This window comes from Meriones unguiculatus, chromosome 3 (assembly GCF_030254825.1).
Source record: "Meriones unguiculatus strain TT.TT164.6M chromosome 3, Bangor_MerUng_6.1, whole genome shotgun sequence".
Taxonomy (NCBI): Eukaryota; Metazoa; Chordata; class Mammalia; order Rodentia; family Muridae; genus Meriones; species Meriones unguiculatus.
The window spans coordinates 14,182,051-14,205,613 of record NC_083351.1 but is presented as its reverse complement, the minus strand read 5'-3'; the positions used below and the strand labels follow the sequence as shown (position 1 = coordinate 14,205,613).

At 52.4% G+C, this 23,563-nt stretch overlaps 1 protein-coding gene across 2 annotated transcripts in view; it reads left to right on the top strand.

The window, feature by feature from the left end:
* The window catches only part of Ece1 (endothelin converting enzyme 1), a 96,930-nt gene that overhangs the window by 36,004 nt on the left and 37,363 nt on the right, over nucleotides 1-23,563 (top strand). Inside the window, exons 1-4 of one of the 2 annotated variants that reach the window (XM_021630796.2) lie at nucleotides 9,422-9,556; nucleotides 9,699-9,785; nucleotides 16,175-16,316; nucleotides 20,428-20,640. In XM_021630796.2, the coding sequence (XP_021486471.1) occupies nucleotides 9,515-9,556; nucleotides 9,699-9,785; nucleotides 16,175-16,316; nucleotides 20,428-20,640 (484 nt within the window). In that variant the 5' untranslated portion in view covers nucleotides 9,422-9,514. Of the gene's footprint in view, nucleotides 1-9,421; nucleotides 9,557-9,698; nucleotides 9,786-16,174; nucleotides 16,317-20,427; nucleotides 20,641-23,563 lie in introns of those variants that run through there. The other variant, XM_021630797.2, reaches the window with a different exon arrangement.

Sequence of the window (23,563 nt, the reverse complement as noted above, 5' to 3'; positions counted from 1 at the left end):
AAGTCCGCCTTCTGAGGTCACCACTCCCCAGACATCTGTCACCATTGATTAGTTGGCCTGGCTTAAAGCTTGAATCATTCCTCCACAGTTGACTCCTAGCAGGAGGCAGCTTTTCTTTTTGTTGCATGTCATGGCGCCAGCATGGTGAACCCCGCCAAGCCTGGGCCTCAGAGAAGAGGAGGTCAGGAGGAGTGAGGCTGAGGCTGTGATTCCCTGGGGACCTGTGGCCTGTCACTGGGGGCATCTACCCTCCAGCTATGTGGGACTGTGGACCTAGCTACATTCATGTGTTTTGGTTTTGTTTGTTTTTACAAAGGAAATTTTTAAAATATTGATTTTTTTTTCCATGCAAAATCCCTATCATGCTGGTATTTTAAAAACTTTGACGCATCTGAGGGCCAGATTTGACCAGCTGGCAGTGGGAGTGTGAACCAGTAGCTGGCAATGACAGGAACAGCTGATACTTGGTCTGGCCCTTCCTTTGTTTCAGGTCCTTGTCCTGTGAACTCCTTTAATCCTTGTAATGATTTTTTTATAAATCCCATCTCATAATTGAGCAAGCTGAGCCATGGGCAGGGATTGAGTGCCTGGTCCTGGGCTGTAGACTGAGTCCTAGGATGAATAGTAGATTGAACCCAGCTGGTTTTAGGGACTCGGCTCCTAACCATTACCCATACTCCTCCAGGGTTCAGGGAAGATGAGAGTTCTCTGAGCGGCCATGCCACCTGAGGGGCAGCTTTGCTGGCCTGTGAGGTGCTGTTTCCCTGGACAGGCCTGAGAGGGCCTGAGTCCTGCCCACCGGGACTGTCAGGGCATGGTCCAGCTTCCTGTGTGGGTACTTTTTTAGTAGGCGGGTAATGTGACCCCAACTTTAATAGTGCTGGAACCTCATTGAGGTGAAGTGGCAAGGATGGGAGCCTGGGCAGATGCCTGATGAGAGGTTGTGGGAGGTAGGAAGTGGGGCCCTGCCCAGGAAGGCAAGGGTGGAATCAGACAGGGCCCGGATGCCCTACTGCCTCAGGGGTGCCAGGAGCTGGGCACCCCGCTTCCTGGGGATGTGTCCAGACAAGCCTGCTACCTGGAGAAGCGGAGGATTAGGATCACTGGCAGGGCAACCTTCTGTATCCCAGGGGTGAGGCTGGGGAGGGCTCGACTGGATTCCCATCCTGACTCTCACTCCAGGGTCCTTGTTGTAGGGCCTGCGGGTCCTCAGCACCCACTCTAGGGAAGAAGAGCATTTGTGGTCTCTCATTTTTTTAAGAAGATGGCATAGAAGGGCCAGCAGACACCCAGACTCTCCCCTATGGCTTTGTTCTGCCTGTAAGTCCCTGAGTGGGTAGACACTAGGTGCTTAGTAAGCTGCTGCTGTTTTTTGTTTTGTTTTTGTTTTTGGAGACAGGGTTTCTCTGTGTAGCCTTTGCTGTCCTGGACTTGCTTTGTAGACCAGGCTGGCCTTTAAATCACAGCAATCTACCTGCCTCTGCCTCCCTGAGTGGGAACATTAAAGGCGATCACACCAGGGTTTGTTTTTTTCTGTTTTTTTTTGTTTTGTTTTGTTTTGTTTTTTAACTGGGTTTCCTAGTTGGCATCCAACTTTTGAGATGTGTGATGGTATCACTAGCTGTTGTTATTGTTGTTGTTGTTATTATTGGTTTTTTAAAACAGGGTTTCCCTATGTAACAATGGCTGTCCTGGAACTTATTTTGTAGACCAAGTCTACGTAGCTGAGGATAATCTTAAAGTTCTCACCCTCCTCTGCCACCATTCCTGGGCCAACTGGTGTTGTCTTTGTATTTTGGGCAGTGGGCTGAATTTTGTGTTAAATTTCTTTTTTGAGCATATGAGTGTTTTGTTTGTATGTATGCCTGCGAACCCCATGGGTACCTGGTGCTTCAGTTCCTGGACCTGGAGGTACAGATTGTTACAAGCCACCGTAACCATCTTTAGGTGCTGGGAATCAAACCTGGCCCGATACAAGAGCGGCTAGAGCTCTTTGTAGTGGGAGGTTTTCTTCCTGCCTTACCTCCAGGAAAAATGACTCATAAGACCCATTAAATATTATACAAATACCTAGGCCATATAGCTAGGCTCTTTGCTGACTAGCTCATAACTTCAAATAACCCTGCATTTTTCCAAGTGGCTGGTTACCTTAGCTCAGGCACCACGTGTCCATCCTCTTCACATCTTGCCGGCTGAATCTCACATGCCTGGCTCTATCCCAGAATCCCTTCTGCCTGCCGGATGTTCCACCTCCCGCTTCCTCCTTAAGATATAGGCCATCAGATCTATTATTGACAGGTGCTACATCCATACAATACATGAGATATTCCTTCTACAGATCTTAGCCACTGAAACCAAACTTTTTTCTCTTCTCTTCTCTTCTCTTCTCTTCTCTTCTCTTCTCTTCTCTTCTCTTCTCTTCTCTTCTCTTCTCTTCTCTTCTCTTCTCTTCTCTTTTCTTTCTTTTACATTTTCTTTGAGATAAAGTCTTGTATATCCTCCGGCCTCCAGCTTACTATGGAGCCATGGATAGCCTTGAACTTCTAAACTTCCTGTCTCCCTCCTGGGTGCAGGAATCATGGGTGTGTACTACCACACCCTGTGTATAAGGTTTTGGGTGTTGAACCAGGGTTTCGTGTATCTTAAGCCTATATCAACTGAGCTACACCCTCAGCCCCTCCAGCACCTCTGTGTTTGTTAAAGAGCAAGTTGATGTCAGATCTGCTGTGTCAGCCTCCTGTCCCCCAGCCTTCACCCTAGTCATCTAGGAAACAAGAAGCCTATGAACCCCGGGCTGTCGCTCACTGGTTGCGAGACCTTGGACAAGAGATGGGCCTCTCTGCGCTTATTTCTCAACCTTGAGAAGGACTTGTCATGCCCACCTTGGACCTCAGTGGAGGCTGGACAGGATCATCCACATAAGTTGATTGTCTCTGGGTTCACAAATCAGGCATGTGCCTATGCTTCCTGTCCCATCTGTGTTCTCCTCTTCCTGGCCATGGCCTGCCCACCAGAATAACACAAATACTAATTACCACCACTTCCACGGGCTGTTTCCTGGTTAAACCTAATTACCGAGCAGGTCAGTCACGTTATAAATATCATTAAACCAGATGGATTAGCTTTGTCCTAAGTTTTATGTGATTAGATCAGCAAATTGTTCCGGCGCCCTTGGCCTCTTCAGCCTTGGACTGCCCAGGCTGGTTGTCCTCACAAGGGTGCTTGGAGCACCAAGGTGCAGGTGTCTGTTGGTGGCTCCGGACCCAGGGCCAGCTCGTTGGTGGGCCTCAAACACAGCATTCAGAGAAGATCCGGGAAGTGATGCCTGAGGTGGACAGGACCAAACAGGTGCGAGGAGGGGAGGCAGGAGGTGGCGGCTGCTGTTGTCCTGGCACAGCTATCTGCTGTGGGATAGAGCCCCCATCAATAGAAGCAGACTCTGGTTTTCCAGATGTGGGGCTGCTGGGCATGTGTGAACACCCTCTGCCGTCCTTTTGTTTATGCCAGTGGGTCCTCTTTCCCTCATGAAGAGCTGTCTCTTTCACAACCTGGCACATGCCATGGGGACAGTGACTTGTTAATGCCCCTTCCCCGCTGGGCACCCAGCTTAGTGCCTTACCTTAACACAGCACACATAAAGACCCATGTGCTAGTTGCTCTTTCTATTCCCATGAGATAGGAAAAACCAATGTACAGGCAGGAACTGAGGTGCCAAAGCCATGCTGTGTTCAGAAAGAGACGCTGAAGGCCAGATTGAGAAGAGAGGGGAAGGGTCCTGGTGAAGCCCTGGAAGGCTGCCTGGAGGAAGATACCTGAGCTGAGGAGTTATCTGAGGGTTGTGTATAGGCAAAGGCTCCGGAGCAGGAACCTGTGCTTTAGGGGACCTGACTTTGTGTTTTGCTGTGATTCCAAGGTGCATGGGGGAGGGGGCTGTGAGGGATGAAGGAAAAGAGATACCAAGAGTCTGATCCTGGGGTGGAGAAAAGGTGGAGGTGCCAGCCCGCAGTTTTCATTCTATAGCCCCAGGAAGTTGGCCTGTTAGCAGGAGACAGGCTGGATCTTGTCACTTAATTTACATCTTTCTACCCAGAATTCAGTGGGAGATGAGCCACAGGGAGCTCCAGGAACTAGGAGGCTAATAACGGAAGGCTTTCTGGAGGAGCTGAACCCCTGGGCCAAGACTGGAGGCCAGAGGTGACTGATGGGGGCTCCCTGGTGGGGGAAAGGGGAAAGATCACCCATGCATTAGGGAAGAAGCGGGGGTGTCCAGCCAGGCATGGGCCACCTCTACTATGAGTACCAGAACAGCTGGCAACAGCGCCCCTCAGGGCCTCCTGGGTTTGTGTATACAAGTCAACGTGGGCCAGGTGGGCATGCGTAGAGTCTCCATCATACTACCACAGTGACCTGCTCCTGGCAGGGCTGCCGTGCGTCTCAAGGGAAGCAATCTTGGGTGGTTGCCGTGCGAACAACCTTGGGTGGTTGCCGTGCGAACCTTTGGTGTCCCAAAGCAGTGCCTCTCTCTCCACCTACCAAGTTCTAGCCCTCTATTCCTACAGCTCAGATGGAGAGGCCTGGGGCCTCCAAAGAGCCTGGCCTAAGAGCTAGGCCCTGGGGAGGAGCCACAAGAAAAGGAAGGAGGGAAGAGACCTCAAGAAGATGAGGAAAATCTAAGACCCAGGCTTCAATCTCCAAACCTGTGAAATGGGTGTCGCAGGACTGGTCCCGCAAGGTGATGGCAGACATGAATGTGACAGTCATAAAAGAACCCTGGACCTGTTTGCTGCCAGAGTCAGTGGCTTGGGGGTAGCTGCTGCTTCCTCCTCCTCTTCCTCTTCTTCTTACTATTATTTGCTTGGGCTCAAACCCAAAGCCTTTGGTGTGCAAGGCCTACCACTGAGCTATATTGCTAGCGTTGGCCAGTCACATTCATTTGTTGTTTTATTTAAGACAACATCTGTGCCCACACACACACACACACACAACTATGTAATCACAATAAGAATAACACGGGTACTTGCCATGGACCTGGTACTGATCTAAGCACTTATCTCTAATAACTCATTTATGTGTCACAGCACTCCTGGGGGGGGTTCTGTTAATTACCCAGTTTTCCAAATGATACAACTGAGGCATAGAGAACGGAGTCCCACAGCAGGGAAGTGGCAGAATGGGGCAGCGGACTGAGGTTTGAAGCGAGAGCTTTGGCAGGCTCCAACTTCAAGAAGCCTGTTGAATGAGTGTGTACCGGGTGACATGTGTCATCTCGAAGATCCCAGCCTGCTGGCAGAAACAAATGATGGGCGCTTGGCCACAAGAGGTTCCCCCCACCCCCCAAGCAATGGAGACTTAGAAACAGAATGTGAAAACAGCTCAGGGTGTGGCCTCGCAGCCTGGGCGCAAAACTCCACTCTCTCTGTCGCCTCGGACATGCTCCAAGATTCCCTGCAGATCCCCTGCCTTAGGCAAACCAACCACATGAGTCATATGAGTGACTGAAGCTGTTGGGGCCCGTGGAATCCCTGGGTAACGCCAGGCCATGGGCCTTTGTCATCAGAAACACATAAGCATCTTTGTGCCCCGATTGTGCTCATCCCAGACCCATGACGGCTGCTGCAGAGTGGGTGTTCAGATCTGGTTCCACTTTCCTCATCCCGTTCTCTTTCCCTGTAGAGCTGGGCATTGGGGACCTGGGACCCACATGCCACAGGGAGCAGCAGTTCCCGATTCACCATTTTTGTTTTTGTCTTTTCTTTTTTGTTTTTTGAGACAGGGTTTTCTGTGTGAGCTCGGCTGTCCTGGAACTCACTCTGTAGACCAGACTGGCCTTGAACTCACAGAGATCTGCCTGCCTCTGCCTCCTGAGTGCTGGGATTAAAGCTGTGTGCCACCACACCTGGCAGCGCTTTGCCATTCTTCAGCTCAGCCAAGTCCTCTTGCGAGCTCCCGGCCCAGATGCAGCCCAGATTTCTCAGGAAGGGGTAGAGGCTCCCCAGAACTCAGCAGTTCTGGGGTAAGGTGTGGCACCCATATAACCACCATGAGGCCATTAAAACAAGCCCTGGCCATTCCGCCAGCCCCAGGCCTTGTCTTCCCGGGCGTCCAGACTCCGTGAGGTCCCCACAGGAAGTAGTCCTGCCTTCCACAAAGAACTCAGGCCCTGGTTTCCAGGACCCAGGCTTGTGACCCGACTCTGGTCCTGACTGGGTTTGCTGATAGGTAGAAAGCTCATATCCCAGCTGCCTCAGGGTCCAGCCAGGGCACTGTATGGGGTTGGGGGTGGGCTGAATCCTTCCTGGCCCTCAGCCATCTATTTGTTAAATGGAGGTAAGGATGTTGCCCAAGAGGGGTGAAGGGCTGTGAGGCAAGAAAGACATGTCTTACGTGACACCCAGCGGGGTCCGCTCACCACCTCCCCTTCCATGTCTACGGAAGACACCCCTGCCGAGCTAGCCCCGATGGCTGCGGGTTTCCTTCATCTGTGGAGCACCTGGCAGGCCCAGAGAGAGGACGGCTATTGTTGGAGTGCCCCGCACTCAGCCATAATGTGTCCCCACCCCCAGCAGAGGTGGGTGAGCTCAGTGCATTTTCACTTCAGGTCCGAGCTAGCATTGCAGGGATGGGCGGGGCTTTTGTGGGCTGAAAAATCTTTTTGCAATGCTTATTTCTCTTGAGAGGTACCTGAGCCGCCCACGTCATCTAGCCACTAACAGCTGCAGGGGGGTGGATGGGACATGGTTGTCCACCCAACCGTTTGCACCTTTGCTCAAACATCTGGAAGCTTGTAGCCCCAGACTGGGCCCTTGAGGGAGCAGACCAGGCTGTCTTCAGCACACTACACTCCTATCTGAAGAGGGGTGGGAGGTAGCATGGGGAGGAGACTGAGGGACATATCACAGGGGGGGCAGATGCTGTCAGTGGTCAGGAGGTTTCCCAGAAGGGAAGGTCTCTGAAATGAACTGGGAGTGGGAGGAGCCATTGCTTAACCAGCCCGCAAGCTTCTTCCATAGCTTCAGTTTCATTCTGCATAAGAGGGGCCAAGGAAAACCACCAAAGGGAAAGGTGACCAGGCTGAGGATAGGGAGCAGGAACCATTACTTCTCTGGCCCACCTAGGTTCCGGGGAAGGTGCTGGGGGAACCAAAATTCTTTTCCTCTGGTGATTTACAAAACAGTAGCGAACTATTAACTGAGTCCTGGCAGGTGTACATGGAGATAGGTGCACCCCTGCCATCCCAGTTCCTGGAGGTAGAGATGGGAGGGTTGTGAGTTCCAGGCTTGCCTGGGCTACATAAGAAGACCTCCCAAAACAAAACAAACCTAACAGACACAGTAGGTACTATAAGGAAGTAAGAGGCTGCTGTAGGAGAATTCGGGGAACTACTTGGGGCGAGTTGAACATTTGAGCAGGTGGCATTTGATCTGAGAGTCTGGGGCCAGCTGTAGGAGGAGCAAAGATTAGGAAAGAATGTTCCAGATGGAGGGAGGAGCAGCTACAAAGGACTTGGCCGAGAACAAGCAACTTAGGTACCAGCAGATCTGAACAAAAGCCAGGGAAGAAATCTGGGGCTTTGGTGAGTGGCGGCTAAAGGGGAGGGTCAGGGACGGGCAGCCCTGAGCCTGGCAAAAGGTTGGAGGACACAGGAGACTTTGAAGCCAGTGTGGTGTGATGAGAATTTCACTTCCAGCGGCTAGCTGGCTTAGAGGGAGGAGGGTCCTGGGGATGAACTGAAGCGGTCGGATTTGACAGCAAGTACCTTTACCTGTTGAGCCATCTTGCTGGCCCGTAAGGCCTGGGAACTCCTAGGAGCCCTACCTTCCCCACCGGCCCCTCCCCCTCCCCTGGACAGCCACCTCACCCCTCCACACTTGCCGTACAATGAGAACCAAGTTGGGACTGAACAGAAATGGTGCTTTGGAGGGGTGTCTCAGCGGCTAAGAACACTGGCTGTTCTTCTGGATGACTTAGGTTCAGTTCCCAGCACCCGCATGGTGGTTCATAACCATCCATAACTGGCACCAGGCACGCATGAGGTATACATACATACATACATACATACAGTCAGAACACTCAAACACATTTTTATAAGCCTAAAAAAGACCAAAAAAAATGGCTCTTTGGAAAGCTGAAAATCTTTGAGTGACTTATTAGAAGTGGGGTACCTTTTGGAAAACTAGGTTAGACCTTTGGGGTCCTGAGGTGGGAGAGAGCATGTCTTATTCACCATCTGTCAGAGACTGCCTCTCCAGCCGGGGTCACAGGAGAGGCCCCTGACGATGGAGGAGACACTTAAAGAAAGTTCTGTACTCCTGAGATGGAACTTTACCTACCTGGGTTCTTTTTAAGTATTTTTTAAAATTTTTAATTAACTTTTGATCTACTCCAAAGCCTTGAGGTTTTATTTGCTCTTGCTGTATTGAGGATGAGATGTGGGGAGTGCACTATCATTGAGCCGTATCTCTAGCCCATCCCAAAGCAATGGTTCTCCCCACCCCACACCTTTTTTTTTTTTTTTTCTTTTTAAGATAAAGATATGTACACCAGACTGGCCTTGAACTCAGAGATATGCATGTCTCTGTCTCCCAGGTGCTGGGATGAAAGGCATGCACCGCCATGCCCCCCCCTTTGCAAGAACTCCTGCTGTTATTTTTGCGTGTGCGTGTGGCTGTGAGTGTATGTGCTGTGACACTTGTGGAGGGTGAAGGACAGCCTGTGGGACATGGTTCTCTCCTTGCGTCATGTGGAATCTGGAGATGAACTCAAGTGGTTGGCCTTTAACTGCAAGCACCTTTACCAGCTAAGCCATCTCGCTGGCCCATGAGGTGAAGATTCTTCGTGTGTATGGGAGGGCCACCTCCTTTGAGGGAGGGTGGCAGGCCGCCAGATTCACTCAGCAGTTTTCATTGCGTTGGGACTTTATTGTTTGTTTGTTGTTTTCCGAGACAGGATATCTCTGTGTAGCGTTGGCTGTCCTGGACTCGCTTTGTAGACTAGGCTGGTCTCGAACTCACACATATCCTCCTGCCTCTGCCTCCCTGAGAGCTGGGATTACAGGCGTGCGCCCGTCGCTTTGGGACTTTCTTAGAATTGTGTGAACGTCGTTCAGAACTCTGGCTTTAAAACTAACGAATTAGAGGGAAAGGAACCGCGATGTGGGGGTATTCCTGGCTCCACTCCCGTTCCCCGCCTTTAGCCTTTTTAGCTCCACAGAAGACCCCACGTCTCAGCTAAGGGCTGATGGAGAAAGAATGTGTCTTGATTGTCTAGGCTTTGCTGAACTTGACGTTTGGTCTCTGCCGTTGGGGACCTCACTATGAATGAGGCTCTCTCCTGCCGGCTGGTCTGGAGCTGGGCGTGAGAAGAGATCTCCACCCTACCCCAACTCTCGCGGAAGGCCCAGGAGGGGCATGTGCCCGGCAGGCCACGCCCACCTTCCAGCGGGGCCACGCCCCCGGCGTCCCGCTTGTGTAGGCACCAGGGCACCCGACCCGGGCTGGGCATCGCGGGGTGCAGCATGCGTAGCGTGTGGCTGTCAGCCGCGCTGTCCGCTCTAGGGGTGAGGCGGGCGTGGCGCGCGGGGAGGGCCGGTCATCCGTGGGCTGATCTCGGGTGGCAGGGGCGGGGCGGGGCGCCGGGCCCGCTTTCCCATTTGGACTATGGAGACGCTGAGGGAGTCTGTACTGCACTTGGCATTGCAGATGTCAACCTACAAGCGAGCCACGCTGGACGAAGAGGATCTGGTGGACTCACTCTCTGAGGGCGACGTGTACCCCAATGGCCTACAGGTAGGAACCCTGACCCTTCCTGCTCGGGCATGCGCAGTCTGGCACTACCGCCTCCAGTCCTGAAGGGAAGGAGGTGGGTCGTGCACCCAGCAGCTCCTGGGCCCGCAGAGGACCCCTTCCTGAGCAGCGGTGCTTTGGGGATCACTTCCTGTGCTCTGAGGCTGGCTTCCATCCCACCTGCAGTACCATCCATGCAACCCGCAGATGCAAAGTTGAAGCCCTGAACTTTGCACAGAACAGCTTAGGGGGGTGGGGGAGGAGGAACTTTCCTGGGGTTACACAGACCCCGCACTGACAGTCTAAGGCTGTTCCAGCTTTGGCATGGTGGGGTCCGCCTCCCTGGAGCCCTGTCTGTGAAGCGTCACCCCTTCATTTCCCTCTCCTCCCTGACTACCTTCATTAACGGGGGTTGGGGGTGGCCTTCAGTTCCCTCCCTCCCCCCCCCGTCCTTTGCCAGCCTGTCCGGAAGCCTGGTTCCTTCCTTCTGGGGTCTGCTCTTGTGGGAATCTCAGAGACTTGACATCCCCCTGGCTTGACCGTGCCTTGAGGAGGGCTGCTGCCCAGGCTTTCTCCTCCCCACCCCCCAGGGCAGAGCTTTCTGGCCAAGCCAGAGCATGGGTAGGGTTTGGACTTGGATGGGCAAGCTGGGATCTGTGATCCGGCTCCTGGAAAACCATCCCACAGAGGGCCAGGACAAAGAGAACTTCTCCCGTGTCGGGCAAGGGAGGGACAGAGAAGAGTCTTGGGTGTCTGGTGAAGGGGCACCTAATCAAACTTATCTCAAGGCGGTGCACATAAGGAGTAGAGTTTCAGCTCTTGGCAGCTGCAGGTGTAAGACGCTGGAGTTCCAGATTTGGAAATGGCCTTCGTTGAGGTCCTCTGCAACACTCAGCTCCTTCTCTCCAGCACCTCCACTCACCGGGATTTGCCCCCTCACCTCTAGGCTTGAGGGTTACTCTTTCTACCCGTGTATGAGGAAATAGAGGCTCTGGGAGGGCTCACAGCTAACTTCAGGATCATCTGGGTGCTAGAAATTAGAGAGACGGCCAAGTCCAGTCTGTCTGGAGCCCCCTCCCTTGTGGACTCCTCAGAATGAGCTAAGCAGCACCCTCTCCACAGCCCAGTCTCTTTTAGTCTCACTTTTCATAGAACTTCTAAATGCACCAGCATAAACCATCTCTGAATTCACGAGAATATAATGTGCTGTCTTAAGCCTCGGTCCATTTCGGTATATGTAGCCTTTTCATATCGGCAGCACATTTGTCTGAGTGAGATTCACCCAGAACACAGAGCACCCTCTCTCTGAAGTTAGGGACCCGAGTGTGAATTCTGACTGGAGACTTTGGGCAAGCCACAGAATCTTTTTCAGCCCTCATCTATTAGATAGGCTAAGAGAAAACCGAGTGACCTGCGTCACTGCTACGATTATTGTTCTGTGACCTGTGAGGTAAGGGCTGGTAGCCACATGGTAGCCATAACACAGGTGTGAGGCTGAGACATGGGAAGGGGACGAGGCGTCCTTGTGTTGTGGGGTGAACTGCAATCTTGGTGTCCCCACAGCCAGCTTCCCGTCTAGGTGTATCTTCTGATTTCTGTGCAGAAAATGCAGGAAGGTTGCTGAGAATTTGGGGGCATTTCTGGAGGTGCCCTGCAAGCCTTGCTGGGAGCCTCCATGACTCCCCCAATGGCGCTCACTCTGCTAAAAGCCAGGAGGCCTCTGAGCACACAGTTTAAAGATATGGAGCCCTACCTGTCTGTCAGGGGCTTTTTAGACCTGAAAACACCTCATGAATACAGTTTTCTTTACAAGATGCATTATTGGGGGCTGGAGAGATGGCTCAGAGGTTAAGAGTACTGGCTGCTCTTCCAGAGGTCCTGAGTTCAATTCCCAGCAACCACATGGTGGCTCACAACCATCTATAATGAGAACTGGTGCCCTTTTCTGGTGTGCAGGTGTACGTGCAGACAGAACATTGGAAACATAATAAATAAATCTTTAAAAAAGAAAGAAAAAACAAGATGCATTATTGTTGTTAAACCACCTCTTAGAGTCACAGCTAAGATTCAAGTGAGGCAATAGTGCTTAAAAAAAATGAAAGTTACATCTGGTGCTCTGACTTAGCTGTCACAGCAGCTGATACCTCTGTGATGCCCCGTGTTAAATAGCATTTTCCCTCCAAAGCTCTGCTTTATAAATGCCAGTTACCTCTCTCACACGCACACTCCACACACACATGCACAGACACAGAAAGATACACAGACAGACAGAAATCCATGCACACACACACACACACACACACACACACACACACACACCGATTACAGTAGCTTGAAGGAAAATGGTCAAGATTACACCTGCAGCCAGCATGGGAAGCCTGGCCACAGCTGTCTGTTAAAACCTTTGAAATACATCCAGTTACTTCTGTGGGGGAAATTAGAGAAAAGGAAAGCTGAGATACAAAAATCGCACCTCACCTTCCCACTCTCTGCATAAGGCTATCTTGGGAGAACAATTTGAAGGGACTTTCAAACAACTTTTCCCTTATCAGGAAGGACCTTCAGCTCTGTTCTTATAGTGTAAGACTCTTGGCCAGTGTGTCCTAGACTCTGAATTGGTCACTCACACCTGGTGACCCCAGCTTCCTAGTGTTGGAGGTAGGAGATAGGCCTGAGGCTGCCTTGGCACGCCCCTCGGGGTGCTAGCTGACCTGCTTTTCTCAGGAAGGAAGAAAAGCTGGAGAGCTTCCTTCTGGGAAGACATTTTCTAGGACTGTGATTTCTCTTAAAGGTTGATTCTTCTGGGGTCCACTCACACAGGAGGGACTGTTAAGCCAGCACTTTCTCTTCAAGGTCAGGTAGGGAGGGGCAGGTCACTCTGACAGAGTGGGGAAGTCGTCATGGTTCTGCTCAGGGCTGACCTCAGTAGCCTCAGCTGAAAGTCTACCTCATGGAAACTTTACTGGAAGGGAACTTCCCCCAAAATGACACCCCCACAGAGGGAGGCAGACTCTCCCTGTGAGGCTGAGCTGTCACGGTCTGCCTCCTCTGAAAGGCCGAGTCTGAGGCAGAGAGCTTGCATGGTGCTGGGCCTCTGGGCTCCCCAAGAGCTTTGGCAGACAACCCTTGTTTGCTGCTCCGTGAAGCCAGCTTGCTGGGGGCCCTCAGACTCTGAAAGTGTGTTTAGCCTGGTTCCCACCCCTGCACTGCTGGCTCTTCCCCTGGGCCCCGGGGGCCAGGCATCCTTCCTCACCTGCAGAACTTGTTCTTGCTGCCAGCCTAGGTGAGCCAGGCGCTCACCACTGTAACCAAATATTTATCCCCACTTATAATGGGCTTTGTTTCCCTGCCTGGCAAACCCTGGGAACACCGGGGCTGGACACCTCTGCTCTCTCCCTCCCACTCTGTCTCTCCTCTTCTGCTGTCTGTAGCTCCATCCCTCTTCCTGTGCCTCATCCCTCCCCCCACTTCTCTGTTTGGAGGGCATCCCCATCTCCCCTGCTGTCTTTCTGTTTCTACCTCGTAAGTAGGACGCTGACCCTGTCAGTGGCCTGACAGTCCAGGGTGACTCTGACTCCATCTTTGGGGTATCAGCGCTGTGCCTCGGCCAGCAGCCACTTCCAGGCACCTCTGAAGACGGATTGGGCTGCCTGCCACTAATCCTATTTCCCTCCAAGAGGCCACAGCTTGGCTCCTACATTTGGCATGCCCTCCTTTTTAAAGGAAAGCATGGAAACATGTATTTCTTTGTTATCACCTCATCCCATGGGATCCTCCCCAGGGCACATGTATGGGGGGGGGCTCAGGAAAAAGGGGCAGAGTGGTACCCTGATACTACCTTTGCCCAGCCTTTCCTGCTCCCAGCCCAGAGCTTCCAGGCAACGCTCGCCCTTAGGAGATGCTCCCAATTCCCCCTGCCCTCAGAAGCGAGGTCTGTCCAGAAACTCAGAAGTGCTTGGCCCAGCAGTGAAAGTCAAGCAGTGAGCATGACAGAGGTTAATGATCCTATTTTCAAATCCCGTTTGCAGCTCTTGCTTGGAACTGAGAAATTTCAATCCCGTTCTGACTTAATTCTAATTTAATTCATGGTGAATGCCATCTGTTTAGATTCAACACTTTGCTTGACATGGAACAGCGCTGTCCCAGCTGCCTGTTTTTTTTCTCTTGGGGAGGTGGGGCCTCATGGACAGGAGCTGCACAGTCTGGAGAGGTGGCTTGTCTCTTTGTACCCTCTGCTTCTAACTCCGAAGCCCCCACTAGCTTTACCTCCTCTGGAGCTCACACTAGTACCTGGTCTTGGGAACTCCCCCACCAAGCGACAAAACAGAACAAACGGGTGCCAGGCCCAAAAGAGTCAGCTCTCAAACATTTATAAGTTGCTATCCATTTGTTTCCTCTTCTTCTGTGCTCCTTTTATCTGCCATCTCTTCTGTCCTCCTCCCTCACCTCCGTGATGTCCTTTCAGCTTTCTTCTCCTTATTCCCCTCACCATGGCACTTTGGTGCCCCGATGAAGTGACATTTCCTTGCTGTCCCCCAAGCTAAACAGTCTATTCCACCAGCTCCTTGGAGTTGACATCAGGCAAAGGAAGCTTCTTAAACCAAGGTCTCCCTGCCTCCATGCTCTGTTAACTGAGCCACGGCCATGGGACAGGAGAGGCCAGAAGGTGGAAGAGAAAGGCTGGGACAAGTCTTGGGGCAGAAGGACAGCCAAATGAAGGGATGCTAATGTCCCATGTCCCTCAGCAAGGCTGTACCTGACTCAAGGCCTTGGGGGTCTCTCTGTATACCAGAACCTGAGGTGACAGGCTGAAGGGTCCTGTGTCAACAGGAGCATGCCTCTTCAGCTGTCTCTGAACAGGTGAAAGTACCCTGGTCAGAAACCTCTACCTCTTCCTGTTTCAGAAAGCTGAGGGGATCTCCTCAGGGAGCCCCCCCTCCTCCAACCTGGCTATCACCATGGGGGCTCAGTCACTGAATGTCTCCAGTTCTCAGCATTCTCTTCTCAGTTTTAGATCCCAGTTCTTCTTCCATACGAAGTCCTCACGTTCCTCTTTCTCTTTTAGCACCCCAGGCTGGCCAAGACACCCTTCCCTAGGGTGACCCATCTCAAATATCATGTGCCAGTTGTAGGATACCTCCCAGGCTCTGACCTGCTCTGGGGGCAGCTCCTACACAGTTGTGTGGGGAACTCAGTGAGCCAGAGCTGGGCGTCCCCAGGTCCCCTGGTATGCTGGGCACCTCTTAAGGACTCTTGTTCCTCCTCCTCCTCCTCCTCCAGTGACGTGTCTTCCACTCCTTTGAACTGTTCTTTCTCAGAGCTGTGCCTTGCACCCGTGACCAGCTCCTCCTTCATTGGTCCACACCTAACCCAGACATCACCTGCTCCAGGAAGCCTTCCCTGTCCACGTGTCTGTTCTTTGCCTCCTCTCTTGACCGTAAGCAGTTGAAAGCAAAGGAATCCACTTCTCCCCCTTGAGTTGGCGCCCAGCTGTTTGTACAGGGTGACATCACCGAACAGCCCCACCTTCTGGAGACACTTCCTGTCCTGTGCCCCTCCTGGCTTTTTCAGGGAGAACTCTCCCCGACTCCCACCCCTAACCCCATGCCGACTTTGGGTATGAAGAGCATGGGCTGAGGGTCCCGTGTGCAGGCATGTCCCCTCCAGGCTCCTGCCCCCAAGGACCTCCCACACCCTCCACTTCCTGTCATTGTGCCTCCTTTCCTGTTTAGCCAGACGATGGGGGCCTGGCACATTTTTCCTCCATGAATGGACCTGTTTCTCCTCTTGTCTTCCCCGCTCGTCACCTAAGACCTGTGTCTCTAGAATCTACTGCAAATCTCAGCCCTACCTACTCAGCTATGAGATAAATGGACCTCGGTTTCCTCATTTGTAAAAAGAGAAGGGATGAGGCAGCCCTGATAGGATTAGAAAGACTTAGCTGAGTGTGTCCTGCCTGCAGGAGCTGGCACTGTGTCATGCTTGTCTCTGGCTCTGTAGGTGTGGGGGCTCTGAGGAGGGCCCAGCTGGCCGCCCTCTGAATGCCTTCAAAGTCCAAACATCCTGTTCTTTTTTGAGCTCCTTACTGGAGAATTGGAAAAGCTGTAGATTTTTTTTTTTTTCATCTACCGGTATCGGGTGACAGAGAAAACACAAGCCCTCCTTAGCTGAGCCGCTAGCTCTGATGTCCCAGTGCAAATCGAAGCTACTAGCCGGGGCGGTGGTTCCTTTCCTGGATTAGGGCAGATTCTGTGGGAACTGGACCACCCCTGAGACAGAAGGGCAGCCTGATGCCTCCCCAGGGTCTGGATCTGCAGCAGAGCCCCTTCCTTTGGGGGAAGGAGAGCCCTGGGCTCATGGTCTCGCCTCCCCTCTTGCCTCCTTCCCTGCAGGTGAACTTCCGCAGCCCCCGGAGCGGCCAGAGGTGCTGGGCAGCTCGGACCTCCGTGGAGAAGCGGCTGGTGGTACTGGTGGCACTTCTGGCAGCAGGCCTGGTGGCCTGTCTGGCAACCCTGGGCATCCAGTACCAGACAAGTAGGTGCATCTGTGATTTGTGATTGGCTTGACTATCATCCGTTGTGCTCTGTCACTCTGTAAAAGGTGGAGGTCCTTGTTCAAGCCAGGATTGGCCTCCAGAGTCAAGGAGAGAGACGCCCTAAGGGCTCAGGGTACAGATAGATAGGAATAAGTGATACCAAGGTTTTGAGGTCAGAAGGTCAAATTTGGGTACAATGGCTCATGCTTATAATCTCGATGCCCTGGTAGGCTGAGGCAGGCAGATGAGGATTTCAAGGCTAGCCTGGATTACTTAGTGGGTTCAAAGCCTTCCTAAGCTGCATTAGACCCTGCCTCAAGGCAACAACAAAAACGACAGGAGTTCACACTCCAGTCCAGTAGCTTAACGGTTGGACAAGCCACTTAATTTTCACATCTTACATACATTTCTTTCTTCTCTAAGTACAGGGGAAAGTACCTCGTTGAGGGTGACACTAATGACATGTATCTGATGTCCCCAAGGTCTTCTTGAGTTAGCTTTGGCTCAGTTACTCTGAAGGTGTGGCTGCCTGCCTGCCTTAGTGTCATGAGCATAGCAATAATGGCCTCTGTTTACTGAGCCACTTTCTATGGTCCTCTCCTCCTCACGCATGCAACTCCTGTGAGGTGTGGTGGAGGCACAGAGACTGACTCGCCTCAGGCTGTAGGCACGGGGGATGGATTGCGGAGATTGCGTTTGCTCACAGGTTTCCAGGGTTCAGAGGAATCCAGAGCAAAGGCCCCACCTCCCTTTGTAATTGACATGCAGTCCAGGGTCTGTTGGCACCCTGGAAAGGCCACACTTCATGCCCCGGAGACTTTGTGTGTCTCTATGCATGTATGACTCTCCCGCACACTGGATGGTCACGTGATGGCTCCTTCTGACCTGTTGTGATGGGTCCCCCTGACCCTGCTGTCATGGTGTGTCTCTCTGGCCCTGTTGTCATGATGGATCCCTCTGGCCCTCTGCGTTTATGGACCCCTCTGACTGTTGTCATGATAGGCTCCTGTGACCCAGCTATCCGTGTGGGGTCATGTAAAGGGTGGATCCTGGAAGAATAGATCCAGGTTAAAAATCAAATTCAGGGTCTCCTATCCTCCTGCTCTCAACTGTCTATTTTTTTGTCAGTCAGATAAACCAAAGGGAGCTTTGGGGTCCCACCCCCTGGCTGTCATTCACCCCATCATAATGGCCATGTTGAGCCTTCTCCACTGTGAGTGCTTGGGGGAAGCCATCCTGGAGTGGGAAGGGGGCATTTTGGCTTCCTAAATGGAGGGCTGGGACTTTATTCATAAGCCCCTCCCTCCTGTGTGGGACACACAGTCATTCATTCATTCATTCCACAAACATTTCGTGAGTGCTTACTCTGTGGCTAACCTAAGTATCTACAAGACGCTTAAGAAATAATTGCCTGATGATTTAACTGACTAACTAATGGCTTATAGAGGCGTTTTCCCAAATGTGCCTGCCTGGCTCGGAAGTGCTGATTAAGTACTTATTTCTAGGCCTTTAACCGTGTGTCTAGCATAGCCATGGGTATGGAGAAGCTGAATAAATGAATGGCTGGTTGGCCAGAGGTGTGTAGAGGAGAGTAGAACTGGGAACGGCTTTTCTCTACCAAGCCTCTGTGTGTGTGTGTGTGTGTGTGTGTGTGTGTGTGTGTGTGTGTGTGAGTGATTGTGGAGGTGTACAAATGAGTGTGTACACACGTCTGCTCCATCAACAGAGCACAGGTGGAGCATTCTCTTTCTGCAGCTGCCCCCATCCTGAGTCAGCTTCAGTTGAGAGCATCCTTCCAGGCAGTGTGGGCCCAGCACTGTCTGCCCAGCTATTGGCCCAGAGATGGAGAGCAGGCTGCTCTGGGACTCCCCGTAGGAACCCCAACATGTTTCTCCAGAAATCAAAGCGTACTCCCAAAGGACAGCTTCTAAATACAAACCATCATTGGGCTGACAAGATAGATCAATGGGTAGAGGTGCTGGCTGCCAAGCCAGGCAGCGTGAGTTTGATCCCCAGATCTCAAGCAGCTGTTGTTGCTGCCAGGTGGGACTCCAAGGGGCAGACTCCAGCGTCTGCCTCTGTTTCGTTCCTCTCCCTACCTCCTGAGAGAAGAACGGCCCTCTTGCGTGGATGGAGCTGGGCTAAGGATCAGGTGACCTATGCACCATGAGAGAAAGCTGCAGCCAACTCGGGTCTTGGCAGAACCCCGACATTGGCTGCATCTGAGCAAACACCACAGGCCAGGCAAAACAACTCCTCAGACAATTCTGGAAGACCTACCTCTAACCAGCGTCTGGGCCCCCGAGGACATTCTGACCTTACCTCCCTGCTTCGGCCTGCTTTCCAGAGACTTTGAGCCTCTTTCCAAACAGCGACAAAACTAACATAGACATCCTTAGGAATGCCATTCACCTCCCTCACGACAGTGCCTCTCAGCAGCCTGGAGCTCACCTGTCACGCTCGACCCGCTCACGGCAAGCCCAGGGATCCCTCTGTCTCCACCTCCTCAGCATTGGATTACAAGTGTGTGCTATCACCCCTGGCATTTGTACATGGGCTCTGGGGTTACTGATGAACCTGTTTCCCTAGCCCTGTTCTGCCAAGTATTTTCAGGCATCTTGAGGGCCAGATGGATGGCTAAGTGGGTGAAGGTGCTTGCTCTCAAACCTGGTGACCTGAGTTCTAGCCCAGCACTGACATGGTAGAAGGAGAAGAGCGCTGATGCCTGTAAATTGTCCCCTGACTTCCACACGCATGCCATGGCACGCACAGTCGCATAATACATTCACACACAGAGACATGTATGTTTACACACATAGATGTTTTTAAAGAATTAAAGCATCTTGGATGGCCCTGAGGCCAGGTACAGTTGGATGAGTAAATTCGACCTAAGCTGCCTTCTCAAATGGCCGTGTGCGTCCCAGAGCAAAGAGTATTTGCCACCTCTCCGGCAGGTGACGTGGTCTTAGAACACTTTGATTCAGTAGGTCATTTCATTCACTCCCCAAACATTGACTGAACAGCAATGGGTGCCAAGCACAGCGCTGGGGCATGGATGTGTAAAAACCAGTTCACGACCTAGCGGGGAGGTGGACAGGAAGATGGCTGTGACGTAGGACCGTCCGTGATAGGACAGCAGATGCCCACAGCAGGAAGGAACACAGCACCAGAGGGCCTGGGAAGGTTTCCAAGGAACAGGGGACTTAGACAAGAGGGCCACAATCTATCAATTGGTCAGGTGAGGACCCCGAAGCTGTTCATTAGTTCCATTCATTAGCCAGGGATGTTTGGTTGGGTTGGGTTGGGTTGTTTGTTTTTCAAGACAGGGTTTCTCTGTGTAGCCCTGGCTGTCCTGGAACTCTGTAGACCAGGCTGGCCTTAAACTCACATAAATCCACCTGTCTCTGCCTCCTGAGTGCTGGGATTAAAGGCGTGTACCACCACCTCATGTTGTTTTCAAGCTCAGGTCCCCTTACTGTGTCTTGTGGGCATTTCCAGCCAAGATTTTGTCAGACTTGACTTCCTGTAGTTTACCGAATAAAAACAATAGGTATTCTTTTTCCTCTCCAAATATGAACTTATGTCATAATAGTGAACAGCCTTTTTCAAACACACAGACATTCTTTTTCCCCTCATAAAGTTCTGGCCTTCCCAGTGGCCGGGAATTGGGGGGTGCAGTTCTCTTTAAGGGGATTTGATCTAGTGTTACTGTAAGTGGCACCGTCACCCCTGCCACAGAAAGGCTCTCTGTGGGCTGTGTCTCAGTGGGAGAGCACTTGCCTGGCATGTGCAAGGCCCTGGCTCTGTTCCCAGCACTTAAAGAAGATTCTTTTCAGTTCCCATGCCAAAAGCACAGCAATTTTGTTTTGTTGTTTTAAGACAGGGTCTCGTGTGTCTCCAGCTAGCTTCCCGAAACTCTTTGTAGCTAAGGTTGACTTTGAACTTCTGATCCTCCTGCCTGTCTTACAGCTTTGTGCCACCATGCTCTTTATCTTGTGAGGGATCTGGTAGCCTCCCTGCTAGGTCAGGGCCAGGTAGGGCTTGTGTCCCCCCGGCTCCAGACCATCTGTACTGCTCACCTCTCATTGGCCTCTTGTCCTTGTCTCTCAGGAACGCCCCCGGTATGTCTGACGGAGGCCTGCGTCTCAGTGACCAGCTCCATCCTAAACTCCATGGACCCCACAGTAGACCCATGCCAGGACTTCTTCAGCTATGCCTGCGGGGGCTGGATCAAGGCCAACCCTGTGCCCGATGGCCACTCACGCTGGGGAACCTTCAGCAACCTCTGGGAACACAACCAAGCCATCATCAAGAATCTACTTGGTAAGCCCCAGAGGAGCAGCAAGGGGGTAGAGGAGGGTAGTGTCCCTCACAGTGTGGCCCCGAGGGAGCTGGTTAACTCTGAGCTTTGCAGCTTGAGATCAAAGAGTTTCCAGCGTGTGTGAGGCAGTCATTGCTGACAGGGAACACAGAGCCTCAAGCAGAGGCTTTCCAGGCACTGCTCGGCTCCTGGCTGGCAGCGACTGAGTCTGCAGTGTTGTAAGGGGAAGGGATGGAGATGGGATGCTCTGGCTCAGGTGATGAGTTTTCATCAGTGTTGTCGCAGGGTGGGGGTGGGGGGTGGTTAATAGCTCATTTGGGAGAATGCTTGCCTGGCATGCACAAGGCCACGGGTTCAGTCCCATGGAGGTGGAAAAAGCCTGCAATCCCCACACGGGAGGTAGAGGCCGGAGGATCAAGAGTTCAATTTAAAGTCAATGTAGGCTTCATGAGATCCTGACTCAAAAGAGAGAGAGAGAGAGAGTGACAAGAGCTTGTCAGAGAGTCTGTCACTCATAAGTGGAGTCACCTGGGCTGCTGATAAGTGATACCTAACTGCCCAGAGCCCTTTTGATGTGGATTCCACGCTTAGACTCCCAAGTGTGTCCTGCTTGCTGCTATATTCCTGTCACGCAGTGCTTCCTCTCCCAGAAGGAGTGCCGGCATGTGCTGGACCACATGTGCAGCCTGAAGAAACCCTTTCCAGTTCCCTCTGCTGCTGCCCTCTGCCCTCTCCTGGGGCTCCCGAAGCCTGCGAAGGGCCAGATAGGAAAGCTCTGCTAATCCACCCGTCAGTGACTCAGATCCATGAATACTTAACCGTGTCTTGGCAGTTGGTCGGATTTCTGAGACAAGGTCTTTCTGTGTAGTCCATGCTCCTTGGACTGGAAGCAGTCCTCCTGCCTTCGTTCCCAAGTGCTTGGGATCACAGGCGTGAGCCACCGCACACCCAGCTTGTCAGGCTTTTTAAAGCTCTTCAGCGTGCTGAGGAGTAGGTGACACAGAAGTAGCTGCTTAGAAGAGGACAGATCCTCTCTAAGCGACAAAACTCATCTCAGGAGATAGGAAATGATTCCGATTTAACAACTGCTTTTTAGGCAGCCATGTCCTTCCGGGGCAAGTGGGATAAGGACATCTTGTCTTTCTTTCCCACCCCAGCCTCAGACCATGGCTGTCGATAGGTCACCCACCCACCCTTTTCCCCACCATCCCAAGCAGCTCCTTGGCAGGACCCCTCAGCTCATCTGAAGCAGGTTAAGACATCTTGCCTCAGTTTCCCTGCTAGCTTGTCAGGGTTCACAGGGAGTGGCCTCTGCTCCTGGGCTATGACTTTCTATCTGCCCTGTCCCTTGGGGTCAAGTTGATGATATAAGGATCTGCCCTGGGCAGTAACAGATCAAGACCTTGGCATGGGGAACTGCAGAGCCTGGTGGCATCAGGGCCACACTGCAGAGCTCTGAAGCCAGGTAGCCCCTCCACCCCAGACCAGCTTGGCTGCTCATTCAGGGACCTATTCTACATCGCAGTCCCCAGTTCTGTAAAACTCAGCTCTCGTGCTGTCTGACATAGCTGTGAGCGTAGACTTGCATGCAGAGGTTTAGGGGCCGACCTTGGGGCCTGGCCCGTAACGTCCCCAGAGGAGCGCTGCTGCCCTTCTGGTGGCTTCGTGTGAATTCCAAGCGGACTCCTCCCTCACCAGCTACATGATGGTAGATCCCTCTCAGGTCCTTGGCTCCTCCTCCTCCTCAACATGGACTCTTCTTAACATGGTCGCTGGAAAAGATGCAGCGAGGGATCAGAGGAAGGCAAAGTCATAGAATGACTTATGTCTCAGCCTGTGTGGACCAGTTAGCAGGGACGGTGGTACTGGGTATATCTGTAATGTGCTAAGTTTTTTTTTTTATTATTATTTGTCTCTCACAATGCAACATGGAGGTACAGGCCTGTTGCAGATGACACTCAGAGGCAAAAATGGCTTCCCTAAGAGATGGAGGGAAGAGTTCAGACCTAGAGCTGTGGAGTCTCAAAACCTGTGCTGGTTCTCTCTAAACCACATCCACTGTGGAAAGGGCCCAGTAAGTTTTGCTTGGGAAGGAGGCCTGTAGCTTGCTTCCCCCAGTGGCTGCTGGCTGAGCTGTGCAGGCCAGGCTAGCCTTAGGCCCCACAGAGTTGAAGTCACCTCTATGTCATACTAGCCTGGAGTGCCCCTGGCCAAGGAATGTCCTAGGGTCACCTTCCTAGTCTCCCTCCTGGGAACTAATCAAGAAATAGCTTTTCATCGATACCTGGGAGACCCCCCTGCCCCCCGAAAACGCAGATAGCAGAGGAGAGAGTGACAAAAAGAATGCTCCAGGGCTTACAGCCTAGCCAGTTTCAGCTTTGCTCCAAAGGGTCAGCCAGGAGGCCTCAGAAGGAGCCAGGGCTAACAGCTGGCAGGTACCGGAACACTGGGGTGCTCAGCACCTCCAGGGTGGCCTGGGGTGGGCTCTCAGGAGGTAGGGAGATAAAGAGGGCAGGTGGAGTGTCAGGGTTGTGTCCCTGGTCCTGCACCACAGCTGTTCATGTGAATGAGTAATGCAGCCTTAGAACAAGCCCTACCCTTCCCTTCCTCCCCTCCTTCCTCTCTCCCTCCCTCCCTTCTTTCCTCTTTCTCTTCCTTCCACCTTTCTCAGGATCTCTAGCCCATGCTGGCCTTGGACTCCTTATGAAGCCAAAGGTGACTTTTCAGCTTCTCACCCTTCTAATAGAGTGCCAGGATTACTGTGTACAGTACTGAGGGTGGAACCCCTGGGCAAGCATTGCCACTATCCCCAGCCCAAGGCACACAGTCCTTTGATGGCTAAATTCACCTTGGACCTCCCAGAGGGTGGACTGACCTAGGCCAGGTGCCACTGTGGCATGTCCTTGCAGCTTTCTAGCTTGGAAC